The 20,985-nt window shown below is 37.1% G+C and overlaps 1 protein-coding gene across 1 annotated transcript; it reads right to left on the bottom strand.

The window, feature by feature from the left end:
• Positions 1-1,942: 1,942 nt before the first annotated feature.
• On the bottom strand, positions 1,943-20,564 carry LOC102481996 (pre-mRNA-splicing factor 18-like). The gene is made up of 5 exons (XM_027769042.1): positions 20,547-20,564; positions 15,833-15,910; positions 12,566-12,670; positions 4,774-4,887; positions 1,943-2,167 (listed from the first exon to the last, which is right to left on the bottom strand). Exons 1-5 carry the CDS (start codon positions 20,562-20,564, stop codon positions 1,958-1,960), a joined length of 525 nt encoding a protein of 174 aa, XP_027624843.1. The 3' UTR covers positions 1,943-1,957.
• Positions 20,565-20,985: the final 421 nt, after the last annotated feature.

Genomic DNA, 20,985 nt, shown 5'->3' with positions numbered 1-20,985 from the left:
GCAGCTGGAGTCCCAGACCTGGTGACTTGCTTTCTTACCTTCCCTTTCTCTTACTCTCTGGTTAAATTAAAATAATAATAATAATAATAACAACAACAAATGGAATTAAATGAATAATTCTTTTAAAAAAGAGCAAAAACTAAGTATATATATTATCAATAACAATCTAAATATGGTTCTTTGTTACATATACTGGTCAACTTTTATTTAAAAACCTGATGGGATTTCTATGTACGTTAAAAATTATTAGCACAGGGGCCAGCAGGTGGCGTGGTGAGTAAGGTGTTAAGACTCCCACATGGTCAACTGCAGTGCATGTGCATGTGTGCCCAAAATTCCAGGAGAAAGGAGGGGAAAGAACTGCGGCATGACCATCCCTGGAGGGTGTGGAGGTAAGGTTCTCACTTGCTCTCTTACTCTCTCTCTGGTGAGTGTACATGCCCTATGGCAAAAATCTTCAAAAAAAAATTATTAACACTAGTTAAAAAACACAAATTTGCCACTTACATTTAGAGAACATACTATCTTTTATGAATCAAAAGAAAAGGGTAAGAAAAGTGATTGTTAATGGATATAAGATTTATTTCTGGGAAAATAAACATGTTTTAAAATTAAATTGTGATGATGACTGCAACACCCTATGAGCATATAAAAATAAAACAGTGAATTGTATACTTTACTGTATGGCATATGAATACTTCAATAAACTGTTAAAAAAAAAAAAAAGGAAAAATGGAAAGAAAAAAGGGAAGGAAGGACAACAGGACCACACTGGTTGTCAACACCAGTAAAATCTGGGGTCCCCAGACAGGTGTTAGAGTGAGAGGTTATCAGAATGGCATCTTCCGCAATTATGATCTCACTCACAGAGACTGAGATATATCCAAGAGCCAACAATCAGAGGAAACAAAAAAATAACAGCTTATGTTTTATTAAACTTTAAGAACTTTAAACCATTTTTTCACATGCCAGATACTTATACAATACCACACTGCCTTTTAATTATCAAGACATATTTCATCCCATACTCAACACTGGCAACAATCAGAAAGACAAGTGCTAACAGGGATATGAGGCCACAAGACCCTTGCACGCTGCTGGCAGTCGTGTAGACCGGGTCAGCCATTCCAGAAAGCAACCTGGCAATATTTAGACAAGTTAAATATATGTGGACATAAATCCCACAATCCTGATTTTTTGGTCCATAGTGATTATAAACAAGAATATTCTTTACAAAGCTGTTTGTGATAATAGGGAAGTGGGTGCAATCCTACTGTCCATCACAGGTAGGGGCTGGCAAGGAGTAAAGGTAAAATGTAGGAAATATTATACTGACCATCATGTAGCAATTAAAAGCAAAGGATTAAATGTACATAAACTATTAAGGAAGAATCTAAAGGGGCCAGCAGATGGCAGAGCAGTTACGTGGCTGGACTCCCCCATGGTCAACTGCAGTTTGAGTCCCAGACTCTGTAGTTTGAAACTCAAGCAGGTGCGCAAGCGTGCAAGCCCAAGATCCCAGGAAGAGAATAGAGAAAAGATTGCGGTGTGGCCATCCTCTCTAGGGGGTGATTCTCACTTTCCCTCTCATCGTCTGTCTGTCTCTCTCTCTGGTGAGCCCATGATCCCTAAGGCAAAAATCTCTTAAAAAAAAAAAAAAAAGGTGAATCTGAAAAACAAGACTTAGTAGAGAAAAGTTAAAAAATAGAATAAAGAATTTCATGGCACAATATCTATTTATGTAAATCAAAAATATATGTACACAAAACACTACAGGCTTTTACAAGAATGCCAAGGGATAAAAGATTCCACATTGAATGTATTAGAATGATTACTTCTGAAGGCAGGAAGTAGGGGAATATGAATGGAGAATAATGGATAAAGGCATGAAACAAGAAAGGGGCCTTTGCACTGACCAAAAATGATAGTATGCTCGGAACTGAATTATCTGATTAACTCAACCATCTGCTCCAAAGACAAAAGGTGTGATGGGGAATGGTCTGCGCTGGGTATGGAATACCTCTAACTCTTCAATGGTGGTATTCTCCTCATGAACTTTCAAGTCATTCTGTGTGTCTTCCTCTCCGGGTTCCTGACCACCCACAATTTCATTGAGGTATTGCTGATCAATCTTATCCAAAGCTGCCTTCAGATCATTCCTCAACCCCTAAAAAAAGTGAAAAAGTAATATATCTATGAAATTTCATTAATTTTTTTAAAAAGTACAATTCATTTATTTCTCCACAAAGAATTAAGAGTTCAGCAAATTCAGAACTAAAACAAGATACCAATTTACAATACCATCTATAATATTGATACTATCATTACTATCTCTTTAAAGTTAATGCTTAAGAATATATTTAATGTAAAAGCACAACGACCAGTCTGATGGCCAGAAACACAGAATATATGAATAATAATTCAAATAAAAATCTTCATATGTGTGTAATTTTCTAATGAGGCATAGTGAAAGTGATCAGGTCTCCATTAGAGTATCCAACTCATTTTTCCAGTTCACATGAAACTACTTTGAACTCCTTAAACATTCAAAAATGGCAATGAAAAGAAAGCTGGTATCTCATCTTTACCCTACGCATTCAACAATGTCTCTAACAAACAAATTCCACATTCCAGGAATATTCAGTTTATGAACACTTAAAAAAAAATGAAAGCCTCAGTTTCCTCAACATGAATGAGAATCAGCAATGAGATTTACAAGCCATAAAGTATGGCTAAGAGATGGCTTGTGGTGTAATGGTTGAGAGTGAAGGTTATCTGAGTTCAATATTTGCCACTTAATTAACTCTTGGATAGCTTACTGTAAGCCCTGTATGCCTCAGTAACTCACCCATAAAATGGAAATAATAATGCCATCTACTATGTAGGGTTACTGTGAAAATATCTTTTATTTAACATGTTCTATGTGTTGGAACTGCTCCCAAAGCCCTACAAATACCAAGTCATTTGAGTATGTTAATAAACATATAGTGCATTTTGAACAGCTATCAGACCACTACACACATTTAACAAATGCTAACTCTGTGACTGTATTAGAAGTATCTGATCATTGTCTACTGTTCTTCCATAAACACAAAAGACAAGCAAACAATGCAAAATACTTCTAATTTACTAAACACTGAGTACCTGCCATGTATAATGCCAAGTGTTCTCAAAGGTTGCCTGATTGTCAAAAATTCCGGTAAGCCAGATAACACTGCCGCTATTTACAAATGAGGATTCTAAGAACCAAGTAGGTTAAAAGACTTGCCAATGGTCACATAATTGACAATTATAACCCAGGAACATAAACCCAGTCTTGTCCTCCTATGCTTTTTCCTCAAAACCTCTATATGCAAGGCACTAGACCCAGCACACAAAAATAAAACAGACCATGCCCACTCTACTACTAATGAACACAGTAAGTGCACAGACAGTTGCTTATTATAGGAGCACGGAGAAGGAAGCAATTAATTCTAACTGGGACCAAGAATAGTAAGTTCAGAAAGAAATGTAATGTTTTAATTGTGTCTGAAAGTGTAAGTACAAGATTTCAATGAAGGCATAAAGAAAGCAGCACAGCAGGCACAGGAAATTTGTCATTACAGACAAACAGGACTGAAAGTGTTAGAGCAACCGTAAGTACAAGGGACTGGAATGCCAATGTTGAGAAAGGAAGCTGGAAAGTGATTTGGCAATAAATAAGGAAATCAGGGAAGAAGCCCAAGCTAGCCAATGAGAACATGTGGAAACAAAGAGACGCCTGGTCAGCCTCAGCTATTCCAATTGAGATGCCAGACACATGAGTGAGGATACCATCTAAGATGACCAGTCCAGGAAGCTTTCAGATGAAAGACCCTAAGCCTAAAATTGTCCGGTTTAGCTTAATCAAACCACAGAACTATAAGAGACAATAATAAATTCTCTTAAGCTGCCAGGTTTCAGGGTGACTTGTTACAGTCACAAATAACCAAAAAAGACTTTGCAATAATAGTTTACACTGCCAAGTTTTGGGGTGATCTATGTGTTTTACAGTCATAGGTAGCTGTCTCTCAGTGATGGATAGAGCTAGTAGATAAAAGAAAACGAGATCTGTAAATACATGGATCAATCTAAAAAGTGTTTCATGAGCAAAAGCCAGACACAAACTCTATGAAATGCTAGAACAAATAAAACTAACTTTTATGACAGAATTCAAAAGGATGTGGTGTTGCCCAGGAATAAAGGAGATGAGTGGGACCGGCAGTTAGCGTAATGGCTATGTCACTGGACTCCCATGTAGTCAACTGCAGTTAGAGTCCGGGACCCAGTGGCTTAAACTCACACTGGGCGCGTGTGTGTGCATGCCCAAGATCCTGAGAGGAGAATGGAGGAGAAGGGATTGCAGTTTAGCCATCCCGCCCAGGGGTGATTTCTCGCTTTCCATCCCTCTCTGTCTTTCTGGCGAGCGCACACGCTCTATAGCAAAAACTTATCAAAAAAAAAAAAGAGAGAGAGATGAGCACTGGCTGAGAAGGGGCACTGGCGAACTTTCCTGGGCTATGAAAATGTCCTAGAGCTTTATAAGGGTAGTAGTTATATGCTCATAGGTACTTGTCAAAATGCACTGAACTGTACACTTCAGATCTGTAACCCTTATTTAAAAAGTACTTTCAGCAATAGTGACCTGCCAATTTTATTTTTCCATTTTCACCTACAATGATGCAAGCAGTCGGCTCCATACTACTAGTTGATGCAATGCAGTGTTGTTTTTCTAGATTTATTCCAACTTCCTACCTTGTTAACTTCTGGCGTGAGGATCTCTATTTTTCTTAAACGTTGAAAAGCATCATAGTCAGTTTCTCCAAATAGTCTGATTGGTTCTCCTCTTTCTCTCAATCTTCTGATAACCTATAAAAACAAACAAACAAACAAACAAATAACTTCAAGGAGAGGAAAAAAACTAATCATCTTAAAAATATTTGCACATCTTTTTATTTGTTGTAATTGAAATTTATTGGTTGTAGCGAGGACCCGTACAGACATTTTAGCTTGTACCCAATTCCTTAACATACATACCCAAAATTTTAAAAGCCAAGTATCATAATTCTTTTTAAGTTATTCCAGTGACATTCCAGCTTCAAATTTGTAGGCAAATTAAGAGGATATTAAGTACCACTGTCTTCAAATGTTGATAGCTGTTATGTAGGTCACACCAAATCACAATTTAGTATCATACGCACTACATACTCAAATTTCCAATCTTTTGCAGCACATTAACAAAACTATTAGGAAAACTGGACTACCATGACCAAAGATGTTATAGAGTGCACACGATTTTGACAGGGAGAGCAAAAATCGAAGAGTAGTTTTCTTTAGGAAACAATACTACTAAAAAAACATAATAAAAGTAATTTAAAATATTCAAGACACATTAAATGCAAGACCGTGACTCCAAACTGCCCTTTAGTATGCTTTGTATTTAGGATATAAAAACTACCCACCCACCCCCACCTACGGAATGTTAAGCTGACATGCAAGAGAGTCAAAGCCTCCTATAAGTCAATATCCCACTATTTTCTGGTTGTACCAAAAATAAATAACCAGTAAATTATTTTACCTCTTAAAAAAAAAAAAAAGGATTTACACTTAAAAAATGGGGTGAGGTGAGATATCCTCCTTCTTAAAAATGTTTCTAGAGCTACTAAAAAGCTTGCATTTATAAAATAGTTGATAGAAATATTCCTCTGCATTGTACAAGAAGGGAGACAGGGACCATAGATAAGACATGGTATATGACATTATTCAGACTTGACTTGACTTCTTTCTCGCCTGCTTCATCAGAGTATGGGCTCTCCTTATTTTCAGTTTCTCCATTTTCTGCAGGTGTCTGGGCTGGCCCCTTCAGCCTGTTTCCCCTTTGCTCCCCTTTTCCCTTTTGTTGGCACTCTTTTGTCTGAAGATTTATCCTTCCCTGCTGCCATTTTTGGCTTTGTCTCCACTTTTGCAAGATCAGGTTTAGCTGACAACCTCACCAATCTCCACTTGGGCTCTTCCTTGGCTGCCCCCTGGGCTGAGCTGACCTTCCTCTTGGGCATCTTGGCTGCAGACAGGGTGTGTGCTGAGTGCCAGGGGGACTGTGGCACGCCTAGAACCTTAGTGGAGCTGAGCGGATAGACCCTACTGCTCCTCCTGCCGCCCGAGCTGCTGGAACTCCTGCACATGTTTTTGTTTTTTGTTTGTTTGTTTAAGAATTATTTATCTAATTTACTACTCTTATTATTATTTAATTTGCTAGAAGACACATGAGCTCACCAGAGAGAGACAGAGAGAGTAAGGGAAACTGAGAAAGCAAGTCACCAGATCTAGGACTCGAACCACAGTTGGGCATGTGCTAAGACCAGCACCTTAACCACCATGCCCTCTGTTGACCCAATATTGGCACATCTTAAAATTGAAATCTGGATTTAATAAAGTTAATTTAATTTTCCAAATGGATTGAAAAGGTGTATCACATAAACACCATGGACCACTACTCAGCTACTCAGTCATAAAAAAACAATGAGACCCTAGCTTATGATAGAAAGTGGATGAATATGAAAGATTTACTGCTAAACAAAGCAAGCAGGATGAATGTCTAAGTAAAATATAAGCTTCAAATATTTGTTTCAATTTTGTTAAGCAAAGATGTTTGTGAAGGAAAGAAAAATCAAGTATTTTAGTAAAAATCTATTTTGACTGAAATATTGTAAGCTTTATTACTGAACAGCTCCTAGAAAGTGGTCTAAACCATGAATCTATGATTCATATCTAAAGGAAGCCCCTAATATAAACCATCCTTTTTCTAGAAGACCAAAAAAAGTCCTGCTTTGTAGGAATGTAGAAAAGAAATACACTTTGGGTCCTTATTTATATAATTACCACTGTTCTGAGTCCTCTTTAAAGAATAATACCAAAAGATAATAGTAATCTCTTAAATGAACATATTTTAGGTGACTAAACATTTATTTTGAAATGCAGATGGAAAAAGTAAGTAGTGTTTATTTTTGTTCAATTTTTCAGGAACAGATCTACTGTATTATCATCATGCCTGAAATAGTGATAACAGTTTAGGTCCTTTGGGGGGCTGTGCCAGTACAGACCAGTAATTAAGTATAGGTTACCCAGGAAAAACATTAAGATAGGAGGAAATGAGGATAATTATGAAGAGAAGGAAAGTAGGGACCAGAAGATGGCGTAATTGTTACATTGCTGGACTCCCACATAGTTGACTATGGTTCGAGTTCCAGATCCAGAGGCTTAAAACTCACACCAGGTACGTGTGCGTGCCTGCCCAAAATACCAAGAGGAGAATGTAGGAGACAGGATTGCAATGTGGCCATCCCCCCTGGGGGGTGATTTCTCACTTTCGGTCTCTCCGGCAAGCGTATATGCCCTATAGCAAAAATCTCTCTCTCCAGAAAAAAAAAAAAAGAGGTAAGGAAAGTAAAGTTTGTGTCAGTTGGTAACTCAATAACCGTAACAGAGAGCTGGCATTTAATTCTACAGTAAAACTTCCCCCCCCCCCCAAAAAAAAAAAAAGTGTGTTATGATGAGCGGAGCACATGCAGGGCTTTTGAAGTGCTAATATACTCTATTATAGCAGACTCGAGAGAGAACAAACGTCCCTCAACAGGCTCGGTCATGCCACAATCCTTTTTTCCTCCAATTCTCTGTCATGTCAGGCTCATGGGGTTGGTGTGAAGTCAATGGGGACATGAACCCAGTCAGACACATGGGATCAGACTCCTCTGCATAACCACTGGGCTACAGGGCCAGTCTACTACTATATTTCTTGACTTGGGTAATGGTTATGTGGGTATATGTATTACAATTACCCATTATATCTCACATGTATGATTTATATACTCTTTGTATACACACTATAGTTCAAAAAAAGAGAAAAATGTAATTAGGAAAATAAAGGTTAATAAAAAATTTTTAAAAATTACAAACACCAACAACTATATCTGAGGCATAAATACCATCACATCTACAAAACGGTAGTAGGGCTTCCACTGGATTAACAAAAGTTGGGAATTAAAACAGAAATATAAGAGGTGCTATCCAGTGCTATATCCAATCAATACAGAAATGACCTAAGAAAATCCTTGTTAGAGCCTTAACAAGGGACAGGAATTACATTTCTTTATAAAAAAACACCCCATCCCAGTTTGGACAGATACATTAATATTTTGCATCTCAGAACCAAAAGCTACGTCTCTCAAACTTCTGTCCATTTACCCTTGTTCTATTTCATGAAACCACAGAGAACATTCAGTTCTTTTCCAAAATTAGAGCTGCTTCTACAGGTTTTTAAAAATGTCTCTAATAATTCTCTCTTCAGGTTAAGTATTCCAAATTTCTTCACCTAAATTTCTCAATAGCTTCCTAGCCAGTCAACATTCCTCTGAAAATTTCCTTCTGTGCAATATCCACCCTAAAAATGTGTTATTCAGAACTAAAAGTACTGCAAATGTGTCAATCTGTGAGAAGCTCAAAATACACAATCTTTCAATCTAGATGCTGTATTTCTATATTTCCCGTCCAGTCCTATCTACAACTAGATCTGTACAACACATAGATGGAGCTGAGTGAGGGCTCTCAAAAATCAAAGGTGACTGTTTCAGTATGAGTCCATCAAAGACTAAAAAACCTAAACAGGGAAAAAAAATACAGGTGTGGAAGGGGAATGTGAGCTAATTATCACTTTAAAACAAACTTAAAATTGTGGCTATTGGGACTGGTAGGTGGCACTGGACTCCCACATGGCCAACCGCTATTTGAGTCCTAGACCTGGTAGTTTGCTTTCTTATTTTCCGCCCTTCTCTCTGTCTCTGAAAATAAATTTAAAAATAATAATATTACTAACAAATAAAAAGTTTTTTTTTTTAAATTGGGGGCTATTAACTCAGACCAAATTATGAGGATTATGTAATATTTTTCTGGTTATCAGTTTAAATAGCTACTTTGCATATATCTGGGATTATGTAACTGTTGCTCTGCCAAAGCGAAAGAGAATACACTATCTGACCTCAAAACTCCTTTCAGTGTAAGAATTCTACTATCTTTTTTTAAATGATAGCATGTGCACAAGCATGTTAAAGAGTGAAAAAAGAAGGGGAGAGAAGCACCCTCAGTAGGGTCCTGTCACATCACAACCCTTTCCCTAGGCCTCCAGCCTCAAGATCCTCCTCAGCATCTGCATGCACATCAGGCTTGTTTTCAGGCCATTCTGGGGATCCAAACCAGTGGCTGGCCATATGGCTTCCAGCACTGCAGGGCACTTATATTACCACTGTGCCACAATAGCTGGGCATATTCTAATTTTTTAAATACAGAAACTGAGACTTTTTTTTAATGACACAGACCAAAAGTGACACCAGGGAAAGAATTTAAAGTTCTGAGTTCTCTACTATTTCAACAGAAGCTCCTTAAGTGAAAGCTGGAGTAGTATCTTCCTAAATGATGTTTAGTGTTTAATTAAAATAGAACTATTAATCAGAAACAGATTTAACAATCCTGAATCTCAGAAAATGACCAACTTCTTAAAACTATTTTGCCATTTAGTCTAAACTTTTCAACGTTCAAAATCAGATAGAGGGGCCAGCAGGTGGCATGGTAGTTAAGGTGCTGGACTCCAACATGGCTGACTGTGGTTCAAGTCCTGGACCTGGCAGCTTACGTGCGAGGCGCGTGTGTGTGTGTGTGTGTGTGTGTGTGTGTGTGTGTGTGTGTGTGTGTGTGTATGTGCCCCAAATCCCAAGAGAATGGAGGAGAAAGGATGGAGATTTGGTCATTCCCCCTTGAAGGTGATTTCTCACTTTCCCTCTCACTATCTTTGTTTCTTTCAGGTGAGTGTACACATCCTATGGCAAAAACCTTAACTGAAAGAAAAAATGTGACATGAGGGGCCAGCAGGTAGTGTAGAGGAAAATGGATCCCACATAGCCAACTGAGTAGTTCGAGTCCCAAACTAGGTGACTTAAAATACAAGCTGGGAGGGGACCAGCAGATGGCATAATGATTACATGACTGGACTCCAACATAGTTGGCCGTGATTCAAGTCTCAGACCTGATGACTTAAAACTCCCACTGGGCATGTGTGTGTGTGTGTGTGTGTGTGTGTGTGCCCAAAATCCCGAGAGGAGACTGAAGGAGAAGGGACTGCAGCATGACCATACCCTCTGGGAGGTGATTTCTCACTTTCTGCCTCTCTGTCTCTCTGGCAAACACACACACCTTATAGCAAAATCCTCTCATAGAAAGGAAAAAAAAAAAAATACAAGACAAGCCAGGCACATGTGTATATATGCCCAAAATCCAAAGAGAAGAATGGAGAAGGAGGGACTGCAGTGTGGCCATGCCCCTTGGGGGTGATTTCTCACTTTCCTTCTCTCTCTCTCTGTTTCTCCCTCTGTCTCCAATGAGCACATGTGCCCTATAGCAAACAAATAAATAAAAGACAAGAAAGAAGAGACAGTCCTCCTCTTCCTCATCTTAAGGAAAAAAAAAAAGGTGATGTGAAATTTTAAGTACATTTATAATTACAAAAATAATTTATACTCAGATTAGATACAAAATTAATTGAAATATAAAGAAAAACTCCAAAGAATGAGTTTATAAAGATGTGAAAAAACATTAACATACCATTTTTTGACTCATGGGGATGGGAGAAAACTTTTTAAGTATGACACCAAGGCAAAACATGCTAAAAACAATTGATATGATTATATATAAATTTAAAACTTTGGCACTTCAAAAAACAACAGAGTAAGGGTCAGCAGGTGGCGTGGTGATTAGGGGCACTGGACTCCTACATGGCCGAGCATAGTTTGAGTCCCAGACCTGGTGACTTGCTTTCTCACTTTCCTTCTCTCTCTCTCTCGCTCTGTCCCTCTCTGGTCAAATAATAATACATAAATAAATAAATCAAGTTAAATAAAATAATTATTTTTAAAAACCAGACTGAATAAAGAATACATATTATATGTGCTTCTGACTATATACGCTATGAAAATATGCTTTACCTTTAATATTAAACAGATTGATTTACAAATTAACAGAAAGACCAATTTCATGAAAGAAGAGCTTTTAATGACCATTGTACACATGAGAACATCTTCAATTCTAATAATTACTAAGAAATAAGATACTCTTTTCACAAATCAGTTTGGCAAAATTTAAAAAAAAATACTACTTTCAGGCTGGCAAAGGCAAAACATTTTAAATGGTACTCTCAGGTACTGCAGGAGAAAATAAATTGGCAGAGCTTCTTTATAGGACAATTTGATATATCATCAAAAATTAAATGGACATACTCTTGATCAGAAATTTATTTTCTGGAAATTATCCTACTGCTAAAATCCCTTAGCATTGTTTATAATAGTAATTAGCTGGAAATAACCTAAATATCCATTGGTAAAGGGCTAATTTAATAAATTACAAAAGTAATATTAAAATAATATCTCAATGTACTGGGTACTTACTACCTCAATCCATCATGAAAATCTCATAAGATAGACCCTATTATTATCCTTATTCATACATAAGAATATCAAGACAGAAAATAATTTTCCCAAAACCATACATTTACCAGTAAAAGATATATCTGGAAAAAAATTATGTAGATCTCTATATTTTAACCTAGAGAGATATACTATTACATAAAGAAAAGTGAAGTAAGTTCAAAATAATACATTGGTTAAAGTAATTTAGACTGGGCCAACCCCATGGCCTAGTGGTTAAAGGGAGCCAGATCCCACATGGCTGACCAGGATTTGAATCCCAGCCCTAGAGGCTTGCAAGGTGCCGGGGGTTGGGGAGAGGGGCAGTTTGCACGCATGCCCAAAATCCTAACAGGATGAAGAAATGGAGGAAGGGATTGCAGTGTGACTATGTCCCACTCAGGAGTATTCTCCCCCCACCCCCCTCTCTCACTCCTCAGTGAGTGCATGTACTCTCTTACAATTAAAAATAGAGAAAACAAATTTAGACCAATAATAATTTAAATTATTCAAAACATATTATACATTACATTATACAAATTTAGAACATATGTTTATTTCTTAAAGTTCAGGAGACTATATACTACAAAACAGTTAAGGTCATAGTGGTGGTAAGGCACTGCTACTCAAAGCTGGAGCCACACAAAAAGGTCTGAGGTTCAGATCCCAGGTCAACCTGACCATGCTGGGTACACCTGTGGGTGCACCTATGATCCTGGCTGGCTAGAAAGCTGGGGTGAGGAGGATCATAGTATGATAAGATCCTGTTAGATGAGGATCCTGTCCCCCCCTTATTAAAAAAAATAATAAAATAAAATAAAAGATAACAGTGTCAAGGAAAAAAAGCAGGTATTAATTTAGAACTTCATAAAACTGTCTGGCTACGAAGCATTTTTAGATCAGTAAATAATTTTATATGGAAAATAATGACAAATAACTTACTGGAAAAAAATAGAGAAAAATTAAAGCATTGCAAAGATTTGTCTTTTCTTTTTATCTAATCTTTTTTTTTCCCCCCACAAAATACTCATATATAAACTTACCTCTTGCCTAGAAAGAGTCATGGGTAATTTTTCCTCTGCCAGTTCAAGTTCTAATACTGGATTTGACGATGTTAATGGTTTCTGGTCCTCTTCTTTTGGCTGTATCTATATTAATAGCCAAAATAAATGAAATTCAGCTTTTAAGAGATACCTCATTATTTACCATTCTCTTAGCTATTAGTGGAAATTAAACATGTTTTAAATATTGAAGGTTTTCTAAATATCCCTCTGAAGAAAGAGCTCATAATAAATGTACATGCTATTAAGAGCTTATCAAACATATCTATTTCAGAGACATCACAAGTAAAAAGCATGCATGTAGGAGACAGCATTCTTGCAATAAAAGAGAAACATAAACTATAATGGTTTCCAAAATCAAAACTTAACAGGGCTGAGATTTGCACTCACTTTCTCTCCAGAGTCTAAAGAATTATTCTTTTTTCTTAAAAAATCAACTTGCTTTTCTCCTTTGAGAAAATCATCTTAAAAGGTTATCTGATGCTTGCTTACCTTCGAAATGAGCTCTACACAAAACAATCACTTTCCAACAGAAATCTGTGAAACTTCAAGTTCTAGTTTTTTTCCTATTGTGCTTTTTGAGAGGTTATGCATTATTCCAAATGCACAGAAACCATGGACCTGTAGGAAATTTCCCAGAGCTATACAAAACTGGCCCATAAACTGAGCTATGAACCTTGCAGAAATCTAATGAAAAACAGCATCTATCTGCTCATGCCACCCAAGGAAGAGGTGGACATGCTTGGTCCTAGGAACCTCCAGGAGAAAAAAGTCTCTTCATATATTATCTTGAATCTCTGGCCCAAGTTACAATTTAGGAAAACAGTTCAGCCCCACTGTGTGGTCTGTAAAAAGATAATAAAACATGGTTTCCCATCTGAATAAAGACAGATCTAAAATGTCAAAGTAGGAGTGAAAAAGAATATAAAAGATTAACACTAAGGAAAAAATTCACATTCAATTATGAAAAACTCTATGATGAGAATTATATAATTTGTGATTCTACAGCTAGGTAAAGATTATGTTTATCATAACTAATTGATAGAGTTAACTGAGTTATATTTTCACAGGCCAAATCAGCATCCGCTCTTTAAAAATGGTTAATAATCTTCTATTGGGAACCAGCAGTTAGCATAATAGTTATGTTGCTGGACTCTCACGTAGTCGACCACGGTTTGCGTTCCGAACCCGGTGGCTTAAAACTCACGCCGGGCGCGTGTGCGTGCGTGCCCAAGATCCCGAGAGGAGAATGAAGGAGAAGGGATTGCGGCGTGACCATCCCCCCTGGGGGGTGATTTCTCACTTTCTGTCTCTATGTCTCTCTCTGTTTGTCTGGCGAGCGCATGCGCCCTATAGCGAAAACCTCTCCAAAAAAAAAAAAATCTTCTATTAAAAGAATAAAAGCGGGTCCGGCAGTTAAGTATGGTGGTTAAGGGCACTGGACTCCCACATGGCTGACCACAGTTTGAGTCCCAGACCTGGTGGCTTCCTTTTGTACTTTCCCTCTCTCTCTCTCACTCTGTCTCTCTCTCTGGTCAAATTAAAATAAATAAAGTTAAATAAAATAACTCTTAAAAAAATAAAAGCAATGAATACTATATCACCATTACCACCAAGAAGGAAATATTTTTTAAAATGTTTATAAAGTAAAACCTGTGCTTACCTTTTTATTTCCCTAGAATATCTCACAACTAAAATCATTTTCAATTATATAATGGCCGTTAGTAGCTCTGGGGAAAGATCTAAGACATTCTGTCAGCCAGATTCAAAGTGACAAGCAATGTCTTTACAATAAGCATTTTGCTTCAGTGCTTTTGTCTATATAAGCAAAAAAGGAAAATAAAAGCACTTTACTATTACTGAGACTATCTAAATAATCACTATATCAAATAATATTCCTTCCTTATCAAAAAGTTGAAAAGATTCAAATTTAGGGATCTGGGAATGCACCACATCAGCAAACTAAATCCGTGGTCAGTGATTCTTAGTCCAGCTCAAGTCTGAGTTGGACCATGTTGGGTAAGTGAAAAATGAGAACTCTTCTCTCAGAGTATCAACTCAATGTTTGTCTACATAAACCTTACTTTAATTTCTTACACTAATGATAGAAGCAAGTGAAATCAGTATCTTTGTGGGAAACTATCAAAATACAAATATAAACGTTCATATTTTAAAAACCTATTGGAAAGATAACTACACGTTTAACTCTTGCTTTCTCCCCACACTACAGAATAAATCCAAATGCGTATACATACCATTCACATTCCTCATGCTTCCTTCTGGAAATTCCTTGCCAGATAAATTAATTTCCAGAACATCCCCATGACATGCACAAGAATATTATTTTATAACAACAGTTCACGAGCAAAGGTTGACTTCAAATTTATGATTTGGCAAAAGTATTTTGCTAGAACCAGTTAACTTTATAATAATAAGTTTTGAACAAGATAGCCTTCTTTTAACATAATTTAAATATACCTTCTCCACCTCATAACCGTTAACCCCTCCCAATAAAAATCCAGTATTAACACCTAGGTAAATTCAAATACAATTTCAGTTATGCTTCTAAAATATATAAACAAAAGCCTTCTGGAAAATTTACTTGTTTCTAAAAAAATTAATTTCAAAATTATGTCTGGTATCCAATAGACCAGGCAGTGGCTAAAATGTGGTATCTTATTACAACAAAAGTGTATCACTGTATATGGTGCTATATTTCAGGGGTACTTTGGACCCAAAAGGGATTTAATATGCAGATATAAAATTGATGGCTCAAAATATTCAGGGAAAAGCAGAGAAAATACCACTGCTAATATAAGTGTTGTTTAATGAAAAAAGTGTTTTGAACTCTTCCAAAATAGACTTGTTTATTGGGAGAGGCAGGGAATAGGAGTTATGGTGGAGATGAAAATAAGGCAGTATCAGATCCACGATTTCATTTAAAAAAAAATTCAAGCTTTAATCTCAAGCCACTTCATGCTGTCCACAAAAAGCCAAACCATTCCAAGCCAAAAGTCATGCATGTATTTTCCTGAATAAAAGACTAAAAGAAAATTTAAAGACAAAACCAAAAACTCATACCTCTCCAGATGGCTTCTCATTTACAGGCTAATGTATAACATTGATAAATTGAACAAAGATCAATCATTTTGTCATTTAACAACAGTTGTATAAATTTGTCATTTAACAACAGCTGTATAAATTTAAACTCAGAAATATACAACTTAACATAAAAACAGGCATTCATACCTTATAGCCACATCGTTCAAAATATGCTTCCTCTTCTTTTTTGGCAAGCTCACTACGCTTGAAATATTTTTTATTTTCCTAATTAAAGAAAAGAACAAATTAATAATATATACTTGGGGAAAATTCCATGTCCCATTAGTCAGCAAATCCCTTTAAAAATCTTTGAAAATACTCTTCAGTTTCTCAAGAGTTTAATAAACATTTTTTGGGGTTCCAGAAGTGATTTAATTTACTCCCCAAACACACCACTCCTCCTCCGCTTTGGGTATAAGTACTGATGTGCAATAAATATTGAAGTATTCTTCTTTCAGTATAATTTTACTAGGCATGTCCAACAGCAAAAAGAATAGGTCAATGATATATTCCAAATGTTCATATTGTTTTAATTTCTCACTGTTTGGAGCTCAAAAATAATTTTTAGGGAACCAGCAGTTAGCGTAATGGCTGTCGCTGGACTCCCACATAGTCAACCATGGTTCGCGTCCCGGACCTGGTGGCTTAAAACTCACGCCAGGCACGTGTACGTGCGTGCCCAAGATATCGAGAGGAGAATGGAGGAGAAGGGATTGCAGCGTGACCATCCCCTCTGGGGGGTGATTTCTCACTTTCTGTCTCTCTATCTCTCTGTCTCTCTCTGTCTGTCTGGTGAGTGCACGTGCCCTATAGCGAAAACCTCTAAAAAAATAATAATAATTTTTACAAATGGGTTCATATGAACTACATAAAATAGTATACTTTATCTTCTCTTAATGAAAACAATCACATAAAAATTATGGCACAGGGACCAGCAGGGACCAGCAGATGGTATAATGGTTGCGTTGCTGAAACCATAGTCATCCACAGTTCAAGTCCCAGACTGGGTTGTTTAATACTCACTAGGCACATGTGTGTGTGCTCCCAAGATCCCAAGAAGAGAATAGAGGAGAAGGGACTACAGCATGACCATCCCCCTGGGGGGTGATTTCTTGCTTTCTGTCTCTCTGGTGAATAAACATGCCCTATAGCAAAAACCCCTCTTTAAAAAAAAAAAAAATTATGGCATCTACAACCAATATCTGAAATCCCATTAACAAAAGAGCTCTAAGAGTAAGTCTAAATTATTTTGTTATCTGCAATCTTATTATATGAACCAGTCCCTAAAATAACCTAGATACAGAATGGTCTTGATGAATCTTTTTATAAAAAGATATTTGAAAGGTATTTGGATTTTTTAAAAAGTTATTTATTTAATTCCATTTGTTATTGTTATTATTTTTTAAATTTGATCAGAGACAGAAAGAGAAAGTGAAAAAGAAAGACACCAGGTCTGGGACTCAAACCACAGTCAGCCATGTGGGAATCCAGCATGGATTAATTTAATCCGTTTAAACACCACATCACCTATCGGCCCCAGTATTTGGATTTTTTTTTTAAGTGTATTTCTACCATGAGAGAGAGTGAGAGAGAGAGAGATAAGTACTCCTAACAGAGTCTTCACCCTCATCCTCAGCCAACACAATCACGGGTACATGTACACATCCAGCATGTACAAGAATACTTAGGGATGTGAACTCAGGACCTTCCCTTATGGCATCCTACAGCAAAACCAAACAGAAGGAAAAAAAAAGAGAGAGAGAGAGAAAGAGAAAGAAAGAAAAAGAAAAGCAAAAAAGATTCTCCAACTTTAACGGAAAACCTCTTTAGTCTACCAAGTACTACTTAAACCAGGACTACATAAAAGTGTTTTTTCTACTGTCTCTGCATTCTCACCTCCAATTCTCATTGCAGATCCCTAAGAATTGAGTGTCTATTCTTTATTTTTTTAAGAGAGAGTTTTTGCTATAGGGTGCATGTGCTTGCCAGAGAGATAAGGAGAGAGAAAATGAGAAATCACCCCCAACCCCACACCACAATACCTTCTTTTCCATTCTCCTCTCTGGATTTTGGGCATGCACACATGCAAACACATCTGGCATGAGTTTCAAGTTGCCAGGTCTGGGACTCAAACCACAGTCAGCCATGTGGGAGTCCAGCACCTTAACTACCAGGGGCACCTGCTGGCCCCTGGGTGTCTGTTATTGTTTCACTAAAAGACCCTTTTTGGGGTCATTAATAATGTGTAAGGTATACAAAGACACTATTATGACTGATCTCAGTCAATCTTCAATTGAACTGCTAATTCTTTTCTTCTTTAATAACTTTCTTCTCTGTAGACAGCTCTTCTTATTTCTTCTTCACTGGTTTGTTCAGATTTTCTTTTTTCTTTTATTTTTTAGTCATTTACTTCACTTAGATTTTCCAGTTTATTACAATGTATTAATACATCATTCTCTGTAATGATTTTATTTTTCAGTGTCTTTCATAATAGTTATCATAGTTCCTCCCGTTAGTGTTTGATATCAGAATTTTGTCAATTTCTGTTAAAGGAGAATTTTTAAAAATTAAGGTGCTTTCATAAGTTAATAAGTGAAAGAGGCAAGTGCAGCAGAGTAGATTTAACATACTACCATGCATATTTTAAAAAGGGTACATATATTTGCTTTTTTTCCACATTTGCTTTTATATGTATGACACAAAAACTGAGACCATCGGCAGCTTTGGAAAGGGGGACTGGGCAGCAAGGGGACAGGGGTAAGAAGGAAGTTATTTATTGTACATATTCAGTATGCTTTGAACTTTACAATCTATTAGCAAGAAACTTATTTTTTTATTAATTTCTTTAGAAATAAAAGAACCGTTTATAGAAAAATCAACTCAGGATCAGCAGATAGTGTAATTGTTATGTTGCTGGACACCCACATAGGGGACTGTGGTTCGAGTCCCGAACCTGGCGGCTTAAAACTCTAGCTGGGTGCCTGAGCATGCTGGGCATCTGTGCATGCATGCCCAAAGTCCTGAGAGGAAAACAGAGGAGAAGGGATGGTGGTGTGGCCATCCTGGGGGTGGGGGGAGGGGCAAGGGGGTATGATTTCTCACTTTCTGTCTCTCTGTCTCTCTGGTGAGCACATGCGTCCTATAGCAAAAATCTCTCTTTAAAAAAGAAAGAAAAAAGAAAGAAAGAAAGGCAATTCAAAATAGTGATTTTTTTTTAATAATTTCTCAGAGGGTATGCTCAGTCACCCTAAAGAGACAAGAGCAGAGGTCAGGAGGAAGAAAGCACCACCCAATGGAGCAAGCATATCACACCACAATACTTTCTCCATTTTCCTCTCAGGAGTTTGGACACACTCACACACACACATACATGGCGCAGCATGAGTTTTAAGCTGCAGGGTTGGGACTCAAACCACAAACAACTAAGTGAGGAGTCCAGAGAAGTAACTATTATGCCATGTGCTGGTTCCATTAAACTATATTTTTAAATTTCTATTACTTTTACTATTGTATGGTTATTTCTTATTTTGTAATTATTTTTGGTCCGTATTTGGCTGACTCTGTAGATTCAGAATCACAGGTGTAGAATCTGCAGATAAAGAAAGCCAAGTGTACAATAAAAATATACTTTAAAACATAAGGTGCTTAGACCAGCTGGTGGTATGGTAGTTAAGGTAGCTCGACCTCATATGGCTGAAGAGTTTCAGGCCCGCAGCTTGAAAAAAACGTTGGGCACATGTGCACACATGCCCACAACCCCCAAAAGATGTAGAAATGAAGAAGGAACTACAGTATGACCATTCCCTGTGGGGTGCTTTATCATTTTCCCTCTCTCTCTCTCTCTCATCTCTCTTTCCAGCAAGCGACATGTGCCCTCTGGCAAATTAAAAAAAAAAAAAAAAGATATATATAGTCATCAGCAAAGTCATGAAGTATTTTTCTATGTTTTTCTATTAAAAAATGCATCATGGGGACCAGCAGGTGGTATAGTGGTTAGGGGCACCAGACTCCCACATGGCCAACCATGGTTCGAGTCTTAGACCTAGCGGCTTGCTTTCTCACATTCCCTCTCTCTCTCTTGATCTGTCCCTCTCTGGTCAAATTACAATTAATTAATTAATTAATTAATTGTTAAAAATGCATCATGGCTTTACCAATTACTATATATACATATATGTGTGTGTGTGTGTGTGTGTGTGTGTGTATAATATATATATAGTTGCTTTATCAATGATGGTTGTGTCTATATATATGTGTGTGTCTACACACACACACACACACACACACACACACACAATGGGGTAGATACATTTATGACAAATTAAAATGATAGCATTTCACTTCATTAATTTTTTTGAGATTTTTTGCTATAGGACACATGTGCTCACCAGAGAGACAGAGAGAGTCAGAGACAGAAAAGGAGAAATCACCCAGCAGAAGGGATGGCCACGCCACAATGCCTTCTTCATTCTCCTCTCAGGATCTTGGGCACGCAACACAACTAGTGACACAACCATTATACCATCTGCTCACCCCAAAATGGTAGCATTGTAAAACTTAAGCACTGGGATACTGGCACAAGCAGTAGTTTATTGAACTGCAGTAATGGAAGCCACATGGCTGACCAAGGGGTTAGATCCCAATTTCACCTGCAAAAACACCAGGTGCATGTGTGCCCCAAACTCCGATTCAGAGCTGGAGGGCTAGAGAAAGGGGACTCTAGCATGACAAGACCCTGTCCGCCAAGTGTATGTCTCTCTTTATCTCTCATGAATACAATTAGTAAACTTAAAAAAAAAAAGAACTTAAGTATTGGTAATGTAACCTCTTCGTAAGTAATTTATGCAGCACTGATATTTACCTTAAGTGAAAGAGTCATCTAGTAATGAAGCCAAGATTAACTTCATGACTCTCACTCATTTTACAAATTTATTTTCCTATCTATACTAGCAACTTTTCAACTAAAGTTTGTTGGATTACCTATACAATGTACAATACAGTCCTACAGACACAAGTCTAGAAGTGGCTGGTATATATTTTAAGACAGCATACAAAGACGGTTAAATTACCTTGGACTCTCTCTTAAAGCACTTAACATTTCTTTAATCCTGACAAGTTTAAAAAAAAAAAAAACAGAAAAGGGTATGAAAAGAAACATAAAAAATGTTTCTCCTTTTGAAGATACAACCTAATTCCCACATGCTGCTTTACAAATGTTTTCCTTGGACTCTGTCCATCTTGTACCTTCTGGATTACAAAACTGAGATTCCTAAGCCTACAGTACACAAACCTTCCTACCA

This window comes from Tupaia chinensis, unplaced genomic scaffold (genome assembly GCF_000334495.1).
Source record: "Tupaia chinensis unplaced genomic scaffold, TupChi_1.0 Scaffold148242_1, whole genome shotgun sequence".
Classification (NCBI taxonomy): domain Eukaryota; kingdom Metazoa; phylum Chordata; class Mammalia; order Scandentia; family Tupaiidae; genus Tupaia; species Tupaia belangeri.
This window is presented reverse-complemented; position numbering and strand designations above follow the sequence as displayed.